We start from the raw sequence: 14,394 nt of genomic DNA, 5'->3' as shown, positions 1-14,394 counted from the left end.
CTTTCTCTTTCTTTTTTAACAGAAAATATGATGCTGGCATGCTAATCGCGTGAGACAACTTGGCCCACAGACAGCCACAAAGCACAAAAACACAAACTCAGAGAAGAAACAAGAATGGTGTTTTTCCTGGCGTCTACAAGAAGCGCTTTATTTTTCTTCTAGATTTCTTTTCTAAAAAAACTGAACAAAAACTGAAACAAACATTTAAAGAAACAACACAAACTGCAGGTGATAATATTCAAGCATGTTCTTTTATTAAGCATAAGATGGGGGAAGAGAAGGAAGTTGAAGCAGAATGCTAAAGCAGGACAACTGAGAGACTGTGAACTTCAGAGAGCTGTGAATGAAGCATTAACAGAACAACTTTTTATTCCCCACCCCAAAAATATCCTGTGTATTCGTAAGGATGCAATGCTTCCTTTCCTGCCTATCAAGGTATCTGGGGGAATAATTTGCAAAATTTGTTTGTTGTAATTGCTAAAGAAAATTTCCTATAGCTTTGGCAAGGGAGTTGATGACTGGTGCTTTTTGCGACCCTGGCTCTGCCTACTCCACTCATTTTTAAATGTCACCGCCATCCTGGCTGGCTGGAACAAGGCTCTGAAATTTCTCTCCCTGGCAATTGCCAAGCCCACTCAGGCTTGGTCAGAATGAATGAAACAATTATCTCCTGGATCAATGCAGGAATGAAGAATAAACACTTGCTTTTATTTCCCTAAAGAGGAGAAACCCAGCTCCTGAGCTATGGTGGTGGCATAGGCGGTAGCTGAGTGGGACAGGGGACACCAGATGATTCTAAATAGTGAGAGAGGAAGGCTTGTGCTTCTTCAGTAACAGAAGGAACCCACACACCAAAAGAGGTTTCACTCTCAAACAGGCCACCACCAGAAAAGCAAAGAGACCCACGTCTAACCCAGTCCTCCCAAAAGAGATACTGTCCGTCTACCCCTGAAATTCCCTGTTTCCCATTGGTACTTAATGTCTTTCACTCTGTTGTGACTGCTCTTATTTCTTTTACCCTTGCTGATCTGTGTCTGAGGGACATGGAAACCCTCTGGATAATAGGGCTGGAAGGGGTCCAGTGTTGGCAGTTGTGCGCGCACACATGGTGGGTGTGGGCGTGATGCTTGCAGGACCCCCGACTTAGCTGGACTGGCCGCCAAGCCGCTCCTGGACCAGCCTCTCGCTGAGCGCCCACAGGGCCCGGGCCGTGTCTTCATTCTGAGCTTCCAGCGAGGGCATGCAGCGGCAGCAATTATTGAAATACATCCCTCCCAGGCCCTCAAGTTCCGGAGCGGCAGCACAGTAGACGGTGGTGGCAGCTCCTTGTTGCTGGAAATCAAAGAAGACAAAAAAAAAGTTTTTTTAAAGAAAGGAAAGAAAAAGAGACGAGATAATGTCATTCCTACTGTCTGGGAATGGCACGCCTCCTCTGGTTCAGCTGCGACTGGCTCTTGGCATGGCCAAGTGTCCTGACCTCAAAGCACACAACCGTAAAAGTATGATGTGACCGTCCTGGAAAGAACGAGTCCATAAACTCCTCTCGTAAAGCTGGTGTGACTTTTTACACCTCGTACAGGAAAAGGCTTCAAAAATAAATACACGTATTGATAAATCATATCAGATGCTCCTTCTGCACAAACAGCAAAAGATGGTAACAGGCAAGAGCAAACTCACCCAGCCCCTGGACTTCCCAATACGCAATGTAACTGGATGCCAGGATTGTTCTGAACACCTTCTGTGTGAGCTAAACCAACCACTCTAATTATGGCCCATCAGGTAGAAAACTCAATGGGGCTGGCGCCGGATCTGTCCTCCAGGCTTTGCCCATGTGCCGCTAGGGGAAAGGTTTGTATTGCTGTGTTAAAATGTTAAAAACATATCCCCCCCGCCACACACACACACACACACTGCATTTATTAATTCATCCAGGTCCCTTGAAAACCTTTTCCCAAATGTCATATTTACTCTGGATTTAAAGTGCGGCGCTGACTAAGGGACAGGGACCGATCACCCAATGAACAAAGTACTCATGGGCTTCCTTATGCTTACTTACTAATCTGCAGTACACAATTTGGCCTGTGTTTCACCATGAACCCACGTGTAATTGTGCATTACAGATTTGTAAATGAACACAAGTAAGCCCACGTGTACCTTGCTTAATGTAAGCCTGTGGATAGCTTGCTTACTGGTTAATCCGCCCCTGCTAAGGGGGTACATTTTCTCCCACCCCTCTTCAAAATGCAGGTTACACTGAGTGCAACCAATCATTTTCCATTCCCCTTTAGAGTGCCAGTCAGGCCATGGCTAGCGATGAGTGTGGCGATGGGCCCCATATCATCCCCACTGACACAGTACTGTCAGGGATGCTGCAAAGAGGGTAAGAAATCACTTTTTTGCTTTGCAAGCTATAATTAAAAGTAATAGGCTGGTGTTCATAGGGTAACACCGTAGGCATGGCTCTAATTTAAAACCAGTACAGTTTATCTGGCATCATGTGGTTATTTACATGCATCACGGCCCTTGCAGCATCAACTAATTATTAGCCAATGGGGAGGGGGTTGCAAAAGAACATAGGAAGAGGGAACTGAAGAGAAGGCCACTGTTAGGGAAACATGAAAGATGTTCAATTGAGAGTGGCTGGGTTTTTATTCCTTCCCAAAGCTTACAACTTTTTTGCCCCTGGAGGATTTAAATCCTGACCAAGCAGAGTGCTTAAATGGGGAATCATACCCCAAAATGGCCTGGTTTGTACTCCTTATAACCACATTCTAGAACCATTGGGAGCCAAGGTCACTCTGAGAACCAGGGCCCCAAGATGTTATAATTTTAGGCAAGTGCTATAAGGCAGACTAGTTTTTTTGGCTTCAGAGGTGGTGTCTGTGGTCACATCTGAGTTTGTCTGAGAGCCAACGGCCAAACAAAGTCAAGTAATGTGATCGTGGGGAAGAGGGTAGGAGTGAAGACTTGAGTTCTGATAAGAATTGGCTGCTGGGATCTATTGGGCAAGTCCCATTCGTCCAGAACTTACACAACTGACATGACTTCAACTTAATTCAATAGTAATTGGTTTGTTACCTCCCCTAAGTCCTTGCCATGCCCACTCCCCAAACAGCCACTTATTTTCTTGGATTCAGCTGCTTCTTTTCATGTTGATTTGCATGGATCACGTCTAATGGAAAGCAGTTCATGTCATCCAAATTCCCTTTCACCGGATGGTTATGCCTAATAATCCTTAGCTTTGCACCTGGCACACTGATCGGAAGAATTCCCAGTGGTTTATCAGGCTCCTCTGCGTCCCGCGTGGGGAAAAGGAAAGTGAAACTGCCTCTAAAGACAAACTGGAGAAATGAGACGCTGGTCCGGCTAACTCAAGCCAAACGGCACGGCCTGTTTCTCACCAGAGTTCAGGCAGACATGGCGTTTTGGATCAATTATTGGATATCTGTCTTAGATTTCCATTTTACTCTGTAGCTGCCAGAACCCCTGAAGGGTGGTCACATAACTTGCTCTGGACTCTTAAGGGGTGAGGGGACCTAGTCAGCTCATCCCATGGTCCAGAGCCCCTCTCCAGGGCGGTTATGATGTCAGCATCATACTGCACCACAATAGGTGGGTCTTTCACAGCTCTGCCAGTCCTGAGAAAAGAAAAAAAGAAAGCCTCTTGGGAAAACAAAAGGCTGACTTCTTCCCAACCTAATGGAATGCTTCGTCACCATGACCTTCTCAAACAACAGCATTTGCACCCTTGCACTGTTGGAATGGTATTTTTGCAGAGGAATTCTACATAACCATTGATTTAGAACTGAGTTGATAAGGGAGCTGGGGGCATGTGTTTCCCCTCCGTGGAATCTAAAAGCAATTGCAACTGGCATCTTTTCATGTCCATCTACAATTGGCCACCACTTTGAAATCCATAAACTTTTGAAAAACCCAATCTTTTATCAAGAGCCAGCTTTGATTCCTTCACCACTAGGCTCAGGGGGTGATACCCAATGTTAATTCCATCACAAGTGGCTTTGGCTTTGCAGAAGAACGCAGCATATTGGTAGGTTACCTGAAAGCAAAGACCATCTTGCCCACCCCAAAGATCCACTGTGTACTCTTGGCAAGGGCTCTCTCTCTGATTCACCTGGTCCTTGCAATACCTTCCTCCCTTGCAGGACAACGCGGCAGTGACAGTACCTTCTTGGTCCCAAGCCCACCCGCCCTTTGGCTTCTCGAGGAATTCTCTTTTCAGTAGTACCAATGGCAACCTCTGAGTGACATCTTTATATGATCAGATGTGATGACAGTTCAATAACAAGTCCTAATTTTCGGCTGATCAGCTTCTCAGTCTGTGTATCATTAGAATGAGACGGACCCACATTAGGGAAATCTCATTGGTAAACAAGCCAGTACTGCTGATACAAGACAAAATATTCTTAAACTGATTAAAAAAAAAAAAAAAATAGAGAGGACACTTTAATCACCATCAAATGACTTTCATGCTACTTTGTGGGACATCGGTACATTCAGGAAAGATGAAAGAGCCATATAAAGGAAATAAGGTTAACTCTATTAAAAGCACCTGAGACAATGTGTTGTTAGTTGTCACCATTGCTTAGCAATCCATTGTGATAAAATAATCACAACACCCTAACATATCAACACTGGTTGCAGCTGTGGGTTTCCCTAAATGATTTCTTTAAAGACAACATACCGGAAGCAGTTGCTAATCACAAGAATAGGGGTGAGGTGGCTCCATTCTGGAGCAAGAGCAATGAGTTAGGGTGTTGACAACGCAGGTCTGAGAATTTCTGAGAAGCCCAGTAGGATCTTTAATCATGCCCGAATGCCATTTCCGATCTAGTCAAACATTTGCGAGCTGCCAGAGGAGAACTGTGCCATCAATCTTTATAGTGTATGTAAAATTACCCAGGATTCTTGTTTGGGATTAAGTTAGGAGTATCTTGGTAATAAGGATTCATCATTCTCATTCAGAAATCATTTGTCAGATTTGCGGCACCATCTTCATCTACAGAAAGGTGGGATTTAGAAAGGGGTAGCTGTTTATTTATAGTTGAGGCCCTAAGATCTAAATTACCCATCCTTCCAAAACCCTTTGTTGGGATTGAAAATGTTAAGTAGCCGCTTTTCATCAACATTTATTTGATAGCTGTCAATTTGTAACTGTCAGGACTGAATACAAATGAATATCGACTCTTTTAAAGGAAAAGGTGGAGAGGTTTCTGACAAACAGTAAATGGTAAAGAAAACAAGCCCACATAATGATATTTGTAATGCATTGGTTAATACTCAAATACTTATGTTTTAATAAGGACACATGTTACATAATTAGTGTTTCGTTTTCAAGTTTCTCTACTTTAAAGTGCATGCTTATTTCAAAGAAAGAATAGATTTAACTATGAGATGTATACAAAAATAGACATAATATCATGACATATCTATATATTCAGTGGTTGCCAGAAAACAGTAGATGTTCTAAGATCGCTTCAGATGTATTGATAACAGGACACTGCATAGCAAACGCTGAAGGAAGCAACTTTTCAAGAAAGCAGAGTTGCGAAAAGAGAGCATGACAGGGAACTTAGGCTTGGCTTGGAATCCCAAAGGCAAGGAAGGAAAGGACCTTTGCAGAAGTGGGCAGTGATGACCGAGCTGGATTTCACAGACAAGGAGGTGATCTAAGGGAGCAGGTTTGGCAAAAAAAAAGGTGCCTTTTCAAACCTTCAGAACATTTGTTGTTACTCATCTTAGATTTTTCCAAATGCAAAACCAGCTACCTAATATGGGGGCCTTGTGAACATGCCCCATAAAAAAGTGGAATAATTCATCCCCGAGCCGTGGTGGAGCTGAGGTGCTGAGAACACGTTTCTCCCAGGGGAATAAATGGCTGCCTCCACGCCCTCTCCGTCTTTTCTTGTCTCCCAAATAACACTCCCGCAAGAGAGTTTATAACCACTCTACTGGAAAGATGTAATGCTGTGTTTCGTAGTTTATCTGTGGACACCTTGGCAGTTGGTATACATTCCTCCCTCAAAAACAATTGCGGTTTAAACCTTTGCCTTGAAAAATAAGCAAGAGCAAGCTGCTCCAAAAGGTTGTGTGTTCCCTATTCACCGTCTAAGAACAATCTTTTAAGTTGACATATTTGCCATGAATCCCATTAGTTCATAAACCAAAGCAGCTTGTGTATGAACAGAGCTCACGGGCCTTCCGATTAGCGTGTCCCTGGCCGACAAATCACCTTTTTCCTCCACCCTGATACTTGTATTGAATCAAATTGACTGTTCTGGAATAAATGCTAATCAATGAACACAACGACATCCACCAAAATTATGTGAGGCAGTAGAAGTGAACTTGAAAGGATGCTGTCCTCCAAACTGACATGCTTTCCTAGAGAGTTGTAGCAAACAGGGACTACTGAAATGGTGACAATGACTAGCATTTACTGAGAACTTGTAATTCATCGGACACTATGTAGAGAGCTTTAAAAGCGTTATAGAAAATCGCTCATGCTATTTCTCCAAGCCAGGTGTGATTATTATCCCACTTACAGATAAAGCCACTTGGTATCAGAGATCACAAGTGACTTGTCCAAGACCACACAGATAATCACATAGATTGACTCTGAAATCCATACCAAGTTGTATACAGAACCTCCTTCCCCAATATATGAAACAAATATTTGCATAGTACCCCTTCCCAGTTATATGTCTCCCATTGAGGTTAAGCTTTCTTGTGTCATTTTGCCTTCTTCTCAGCCATGCCACAGTGTGACACCCAGATGTGGCCTTAAAAAAAAACTGGGATGTCACGTGTTCAATTGAGAAATGTTGAAAGGAGGTTTTTCCATTGTTGATTTAGTCAAGGAGCTAAATTGAAATTATATCCATTTGGATTAACAAAAATGAACACTCAGTGCCACCTGGAATGATCCAATAGCAAATGACCCTTAATAAAAAAACGTCACCTGATTGAAAATGCCACCTCCAGGTGACAGACTTGCCTAGTTAAGAACCCTACTCTTTAATGATAGACTTTTTTCAAAGCATGAGCCGAACCATATTAAAACCAGTGAAACTTAAGTGATCTCCATCTTACAGATTCACATACATGTAAAATGAGTGTGGCCTTTTGAAGGATAATCAGACACGCTCCATTTGGCTTGCTTATTTCCTCTGATCCATCTCCCCTCTCCACCCTCCCCCAATTAATTGCTAACATCACTTGACTACAGAGGTCTTGAATAAAACAGCATAGACATAGGCAAACACTTCCGGGTGGGCACTGAAATATAACTTTCTTCATAGCCCTCACAAGTTTTGCTAACTCACCATCTGTTCTAACATTTCTACGGAAGGGGAATACGCTCAATTTTTCCAAAGACAAGGTGAAGAAGTTCAGGAAAGTGGATATGTGTTTTTAACGGCAGAGGCTTTAAAAGCTTCAGGGAGTATTCTGCAGAATCGGATCAGATCACATTCAGATTCTTAATCCCACAGAAAAAGATGTACCTACTCCAACACCTCAGATCCTGACAATGTGTTAGGATATTTACCTCTTCATACACACACACACACACACACACACACACACACACACACACACACACACACACTTACTCACACACACTTACTCACACAAACACACACACACACACATACACACAAGTTTGTTTGCCAGTAACAGGTTTACAGGGTAGAAAACCTGAGAGGTTGCTTTTCAGCTGACTCTGTCCCATGGCAGGGAGCAGAGAGACATTCCCCAGCATACATGGAGACACAGCCTACAAGCAGGGGTTAATGGCAGTTACTCTGTGGGAAAGCTAAGATATACGCCAGTTTATCCCCTTAAATGCAATTAGTCCAAGCTCAGGCCACAACCCAAGACTGCAAAGGACATCTTGAGTGAAATGTTTAAGGGGGAAAGAAAGTGATACAGCTTCAAATAACAGCCATAGGTCCTCAGGTGTCCCTCCTGGGAAAACCTGCAAAGCGACCTTTCTTGTTTGAAGTTCAGGCATCGCAAATATTATGCCCCCATATCTGAGTGAGGCTAAAGGGCAGTCTCATACGAAGGCCATGCTGTTCTCCCTGGCAAAGGATATGAATTTCTAGCTAGATCACTAAGGAGTTTCAAGAGGTTGACTTGAACACTAGGGTATAATGCGCTGGAGACATCAGGAGGAAAGGCTGTGTTGCTCCTATTCCTCCAAGAAATATTTGCTGGAATAAGCCTGGAGACCAGCAGGTTCAGGATAGAATGCTGGGAAGCATTCGTCTGAGGCAGAAGAATATATTTGTTATCCCTAGACTTAAGTTTTAGGGAAAAATGGGCAGCCAATTCCCTGTAATTCAAAGGGGTCCAAAGTCATGTTTGTTCTGGGAATGTTAGGCATGGGAGGACTTTTAAAAGATGTTATTCATAGGATCTGAGGACAGAGTGACCTTGGTCGGATTTCAAAGCCTCTGTTTTCAAGTTGATGAAGTGTTCTGGACTTTTCCTTGAAGAAAATGAAGCCCTTCTCATACCTCCTGCATGTGCCAGAAGCCTTGCCGTTGATGTTCCAAGGATTCTGTAACACATCTATGTCTCGTGTTAAAAGATGGAGATGTAATATTTAGGATTATTCCATCTTTCCGAGATCTGTTGTAGCTAGGAAGGTCATCTAGAAATGCTTTGGGAGGGAGTATTTCCAATGGGAGGGGAGTGTTCCTAACTAGGGAAGGAAAAGAATGGCTGGGGTACAATCCAGGTGGTTGACATCATACATTCTGTCTCCCCTTCATTCGTGCCTGCTAAGCATGTTCTAGAACTGGTTGGACCTGAGAAGCAGTCTCTTTAGAAATAAGAGAAGGTGTTGTTGACTATGTCTTATATCCATGGAAAGAACTTTCTGAGCATTCCCTGCTTGGAATTCCCACATTGCTAAAAGTGCAGTTTCTTTCCAATGGGAGTTCTCTTGCTGGCCATTGGGGTATCCATTCTTGTGAAGATGGCGCAGGATCGGACAGTGTTTCCTTCTGTTGTACATAGGGTCACTATGAGTCAGAAGTGACTCAATGGCATCTAACTACAATATCCATTCTCAAATGCGTGAGTTTGAAAGCTAAGCGTTAGAGCCACAGAAATTTGCCACCAAAATAAGCGTTATACTGATACATTCTCCTTCCACACAGGACAAAGTGAATGGCCCGCCACTGAAATTTTCAACTGGGGCCACCTTGGTGTCAGTGTTGCAGGACTGCTGAGTGTTTATAAGAGATAAAAGGAGATGTTTACTGTGTGTTTAATTTGAAACGTTTTACATTTCTATTCTACTTCTTTAGCCTCAAACATAGCTAGCTCTATATACTGTATATAATTGTATGCCTCTATATTCATCATGTACATTTAAATAAATCTTTGAAATTATCGCCAGGCAGAATCAATGGATTCAGTTCTAATACAACGGACAATGCAAAGAATATCTTCAGAGTACAGGTCCAACAAACAGCTTCCCCATTCCCTTCTTCTGCACGTAGTTACTCCATCTGGGCTGCCTGCTACCGGATCTCTCTTAGAAAACCCAGAGCTGACTGCTGTGTGAGCAGGCAGGATTTTAGGGCAAACCTCAAACAAGCTGATTGTTTAGGCTTTAAGGTTGGTGGTTCACTTGCACCTCTGTGGTATGTGTCTCCTACAACACTGTACTGGACTGAAAACGCATTGGGGAGACACATAGTTTCTTCTGATGGAGCCACATCATGGTAAGCAATGAACTCTTAATTCTGTCCTCCAGGAGCGAATTAAGAGAATGTGCTTTGCAATCATTCAGATCTCATAAGCAGGGCACTGATGTCCAGCCCTACTGATCCAAGTCAGGCCCGTCTGTGTCAGGTATGTGCGTTTTCATAGGGAGCTCGCTCAAACACATCATTTCTCAGGCTCAAAGACACTGGCCTTGTTAATATTTCATTTAGAACATACTGTGGAGAGCGTCTCATTTATATTACGTCCATAATTAATGGTGATAGCTTAGGCACTGCCTTTACATGGAGAGAGCTCTTCACAGTGGTCGATGCGTAATGAGAAACAATAGATATTTCATTCACCAGCAGCTTGTTGCTAGTTAGTAGGGAATGATTGTGTGTGTTGTTGCTTTAATTGCCAGGGAAAAATAATTCTGCCTAGGTGTTAGTGAACATTTTAAAGCACTTGATGGAAATAGACTAGAAACAAAACAAACAAAAAAATTTTACCTTGATTATGCAACACCTTAGCATAGAAAGTTACAAACGTATGTCTTTTTTTTTTTAAACTGCATTCTATCATGCAAATATTATCTAAATATGCATGTGCTGTCTACTCACCTACTGTATTTTAGGAAATACAATTATGCCACCTTTCTCTTCTCTTATGTAGACTGTAAATAATTGTAGATCTTTCTCTTGTTTTCCTATGTAAATATATGTAAATACTAACAAGCTATGCATGCTGAGATTCTGGCAATTTCAGGTACTTTTATAATCGGAAGGCATGTACTTGAACTGGTTTGTTAAAAGAAAAAAAAAAACTCTCAAACTCTTTAAAGCTGAATAGAAATTAAAGATTTCTTCCTAGACTGTTGTGGCTCCTTTGTCTTCTCCTCCCTGGCAGATGTTTCTCGCTCCACTTCTCTCGCTTTCTCCCGGGAAGGGGACACTAAACATGGATTGGTCCTAGAAACGATGGTTGAATGATCTCGTTTGGGTTTTTACACACTTTTCTTGGATTTTCGTAAGATAGGCTTCTTGGCATTTTTTTCTAGCAAAAGCATCTGGAGCGAAAACAATATTTATCGTTCCCTACTATGTGCCAAAGAGTCCCTAGGTGGTACAAATGTTTAAGTGCTATTAAATGTCATCAAAACTCCAATTCTTTCCTGGACACCAGAAGTAGGGTTCTGTAGGCCATACAGTCTCTGTTACAATCACTTAACTCAGTCATTGTTGTTGCAAAAGCAGCCACAGACAAGACGTACTCAAATAAGTGTGGCACTGTTCGAATAAAACTTTATTTACAAAAACAGACAGTGGGCCAGACTTGACCCACAAACTACAGTTTGGTGACCACTGCTCTACACCCTGGATTTCCTGATAAAACTCAGCTGCTCTTCCACAGACCATTAACATTCCACTTTTGAGTATATTTATATTTGATGGGCTGGGGAGATAATTTGGTATATTAAAAATTCTCCATCTCTTCTGTACAAGTACAAACACTATTTGTGGAAGTCACAAAATAGTAAGGAGGTGAGCAAAAATGAAATCACCTGAGCTTATAAATCAAGCTGTCTTCTGCAGACAAATTCCATTGCTGGGTTTCAATTTAGTTATCTTTTGTTTTCATAAATGGGGATGGAGGGAAAAAAAGTGCGAAAGATGAAGTTAAAAAAAAAAAAATCTAGCAACACTCAATCTTCAATGAGGTATAGGAAGCTATTACCTCAGGTATCTATGGAAACCGGGCAGCGCGCAAACTTTTTAATGGTTGAAAAACAGCCTTTGTGTTTGAAGATGTTTTTCCCAAGTATGATGCTCCAGTGTACATGCATTAATTGACAGTTTCCTTCAGGACTTTTTTTATTGAAGTTTCCGAACTTAATTTGACGGCACAAGGAACTCTCTGGAGCCCTTGAAGAATGCCACAGAGTTAAGTCTTTAGAAAATTGAGCTGGCTCGGGCTACAAATCCAACTCTACTCTCCTGCAAAGCTGTGAAGAACAGGCTCTTGCTCCCTGCAGTCCTCCATTTAAAAAGCGCTCCGCATTCACCTTGGGAATGGAAAGACCCTTCCTAACCTCAATTGAACAGGAATTGATATAATATCGTCAGTCCTGGGGGGAACTGGGGAAAAGGTACAGGAACAGGACAGATTTGGATATTTTGGGAAATCAGGGGGCAGTGTGGAATGGTGGAAAAAGCAGAGGAATTAAAGCCAGAAATATCTGAATTTGAATCCTGACTTCATTGCCTGGCAGCTCTGTGTGTGACAAGCCATCTATAAAATGGGCACCATAATATCCCTTCAAGTGGTTCTTGTAAGGACTACTGATAACATTTGGCCCCTTCCCTGATGCATAATAGATAATAGTTCAAAGGTGGTTATGATTCTGATTAATGAAGTTTAAAAACAGAAGCATACAGATCAAAATCTTCCCTTTTCTTCACTCAATGGGTTTACAGAGTAGGAGAGGAATTTCTACCTTGAGCTAGGACTCCCAGCAGCAGTTCACCCTCTCTCCAAGCACCACCCAGCATCTCTGAGTACTATGCTGGAAGTGAATCCCACTGCTCATCTGTCCCCTGGCTACAAACAGGCCAGACCAAGTTCACATCCATGTCCCCAGGGCCCCAACATTTAAACAACTGCCCAAAAACCCAAAAACCAAACCCATTACCATCGAGTCAATTCTGACTCATAGTGGCCCTAAGTAGAACTGCCCCGTAGGGTTTCCAAGGAGCAGCTGGTAGGTTCGAACTGCTGACCTTTTGGTTAATAGCTGTAGCTCTTAACCACTGCATCACCACGGCTCCAAGCGAATGAGGACCATTTAGATGCTATAAGGCTCCAAACACCACCCTAGACTTTTTACAACCAGTATCTCTTCTCCTCTAAATCTCCAAGTATCCCCATGGATGTGTAGCTGGAGAGAGGGATGCAGAGAGCTATAGGTGAGCAAGTAAATGCAGTGAAATGCCAAAGGTAGAATCCACGTAGGTATATGTGGGTGGTTACTGTAATAGTCTTCCAAATTTTCTGTTTGAAAACATTTATAATAAAATGTTGAGGGATATATATATATATGTGCATATATATACATACAGTGGCTGCAATAATGGGCTCAAGCATAGCAATTGGGCTTAAACATAGCAACAATTGTGAAGAAGGTGCAGGACAGGGCAGTGTTTCATTTTGTTGTACATAGGGTCACTATGAGTTGGAATCAACTCAACGGCACCTAACAACAACATACATATATAGGAGTCCCTAGGTGATGCAAATGGTTAAAAACAAAAGACAAAGGTAAAAAAAAGTTTGGCAGTTCTGATCCACCCAGAGGCACCTTAGAAGACAAGCCTAGTGACTGCTTCTGAAAGGTCAGAGCCTTGAATACCCTATGGAGCAGTTCTATTCTGTACTCACCGGATCCCCGTGAGTTTAAATTGACTCTACACCAACCAACAACAACTATATATCTACCCATCATCTATCTACCCATCCATCCCTGTAGGAGATTAGCCTCATTCTAAAGACGAGAACACTGAGGCACAGAGTGGTGTTTACTGGACTAATGTCACCCACCAGACAAATGGTGAAATCTTTTCTGGAACCCAGGCCTGATTGGCTCCAGAGTGCTCTTTCCATACAGGGTTTATATGGATTTCTGTTGTACCTATTAGGGTCCCATAACCCCACCCTCTTATTCTAGCAGTTGAATTCTGCCTTAAAACACAAAAACTGATTTTTCCATATTATTCCCAGCAGGCAGACAGCTCTTGGGGTCTACAACTTAGAGCCCAGAAATCAATTAGTTGACAAGTAAAAGTGACTCGTGTGAATCTGCATGTGTCCATTGAGCAGTAGAGGTTTGATGATGTGGTGTTTGATGCTAATGGAGCTCCTGGAGGCAAAGTATGATTCTCACTTGCTGTCAGCATTCCCACCATGTGCAGAAATGCTCCTGAGGAGTGTGATGCGCACCAGCAGTGAGAGTGTCTGTGATGGGGACACAGACCTCTCTAAGACTGGGGAAAAGGGCAAGAGGCTGCATGGGAGATGAGCACATTGTTCCCTGGGGGAGTGACACTAATCAGCTAACAAGTGTTGACACAGAACTGATGTCCTCATCGTGCCTAAGAGGATCAGCTGGTGGGGCTGGACCACACTGGGCATGACAAGATAGGACAGGACACACTTTAGCTTGTCCTGTCCTCCTGCTCATCCCCTCCCATCTGGCTATGGCAAACTCCAAATTTTAGGAGGTAAAACACAATCCCCTGTCAACCCAGTCCTGATGGTTGTGCCTGGTCTCCCAGGGAACCCATTTGGCCCTCTGCTCTTCCTAATCCCAGGTTGAAACTTTTCTTTTGGTCAGAAATTCTCCTCCACCTTTTCCTTCAAGCCCTGCCGCAGCTGGACCTTTCCTGTAGACACTCACCTGTCACTTGTCCTGGCACCTCTCCTATAGCCTGATAACCAAGTCCAGTGACCATCTCAGCACACTGGTCACATTCCAGCCCCTTTCTTCATTTCAGAGTCTCCCTTCTGGATACATCCTGAGTTTTCCATGTCTTTGTCCAAGTAGAGTTTGAGGCTGAATAGTTGCTTTAGGGAAGGTTAGTCCAATGTCAAGTATAGCCCAAA

General features: G+C 42.9%; 1 protein-coding gene across 3 annotated transcripts in view; it reads right to left on the bottom strand.

The window, feature by feature from the left end:
- Nucleotides 1–257: 257 nt before the first annotated feature.
- WWOX (WW domain containing oxidoreductase) overlaps nucleotides 258–14,394 on the bottom strand; it is a 1,109,212-nt gene continuing 1,095,075 nt past the window's right edge. For 2 of the 3 annotated variants that reach the window (XM_049864764.1, XM_049864765.1), the window contains exon 9: nucleotides 258–1,332. In XM_049864764.1, coding sequence (XP_049720721.1) covers nucleotides 1,144–1,332 — 189 coding nt within the window. In that variant the 3' untranslated portion in view covers nucleotides 258–1,143. The remainder of the gene's footprint in view (nucleotides 1,333–14,394) is intronic. The other variant, XM_049864761.1, reaches the window with a different exon arrangement.

The sequence above is a fragment of the Elephas maximus genome, chromosome 21 (assembly GCF_024166365.1).
Source record: "Elephas maximus indicus isolate mEleMax1 chromosome 21, mEleMax1 primary haplotype, whole genome shotgun sequence".
Taxonomy (NCBI): domain Eukaryota; kingdom Metazoa; phylum Chordata; class Mammalia; order Proboscidea; family Elephantidae; genus Elephas; species Elephas maximus.
This window is presented reverse-complemented; position numbering and strand designations above follow the sequence as displayed.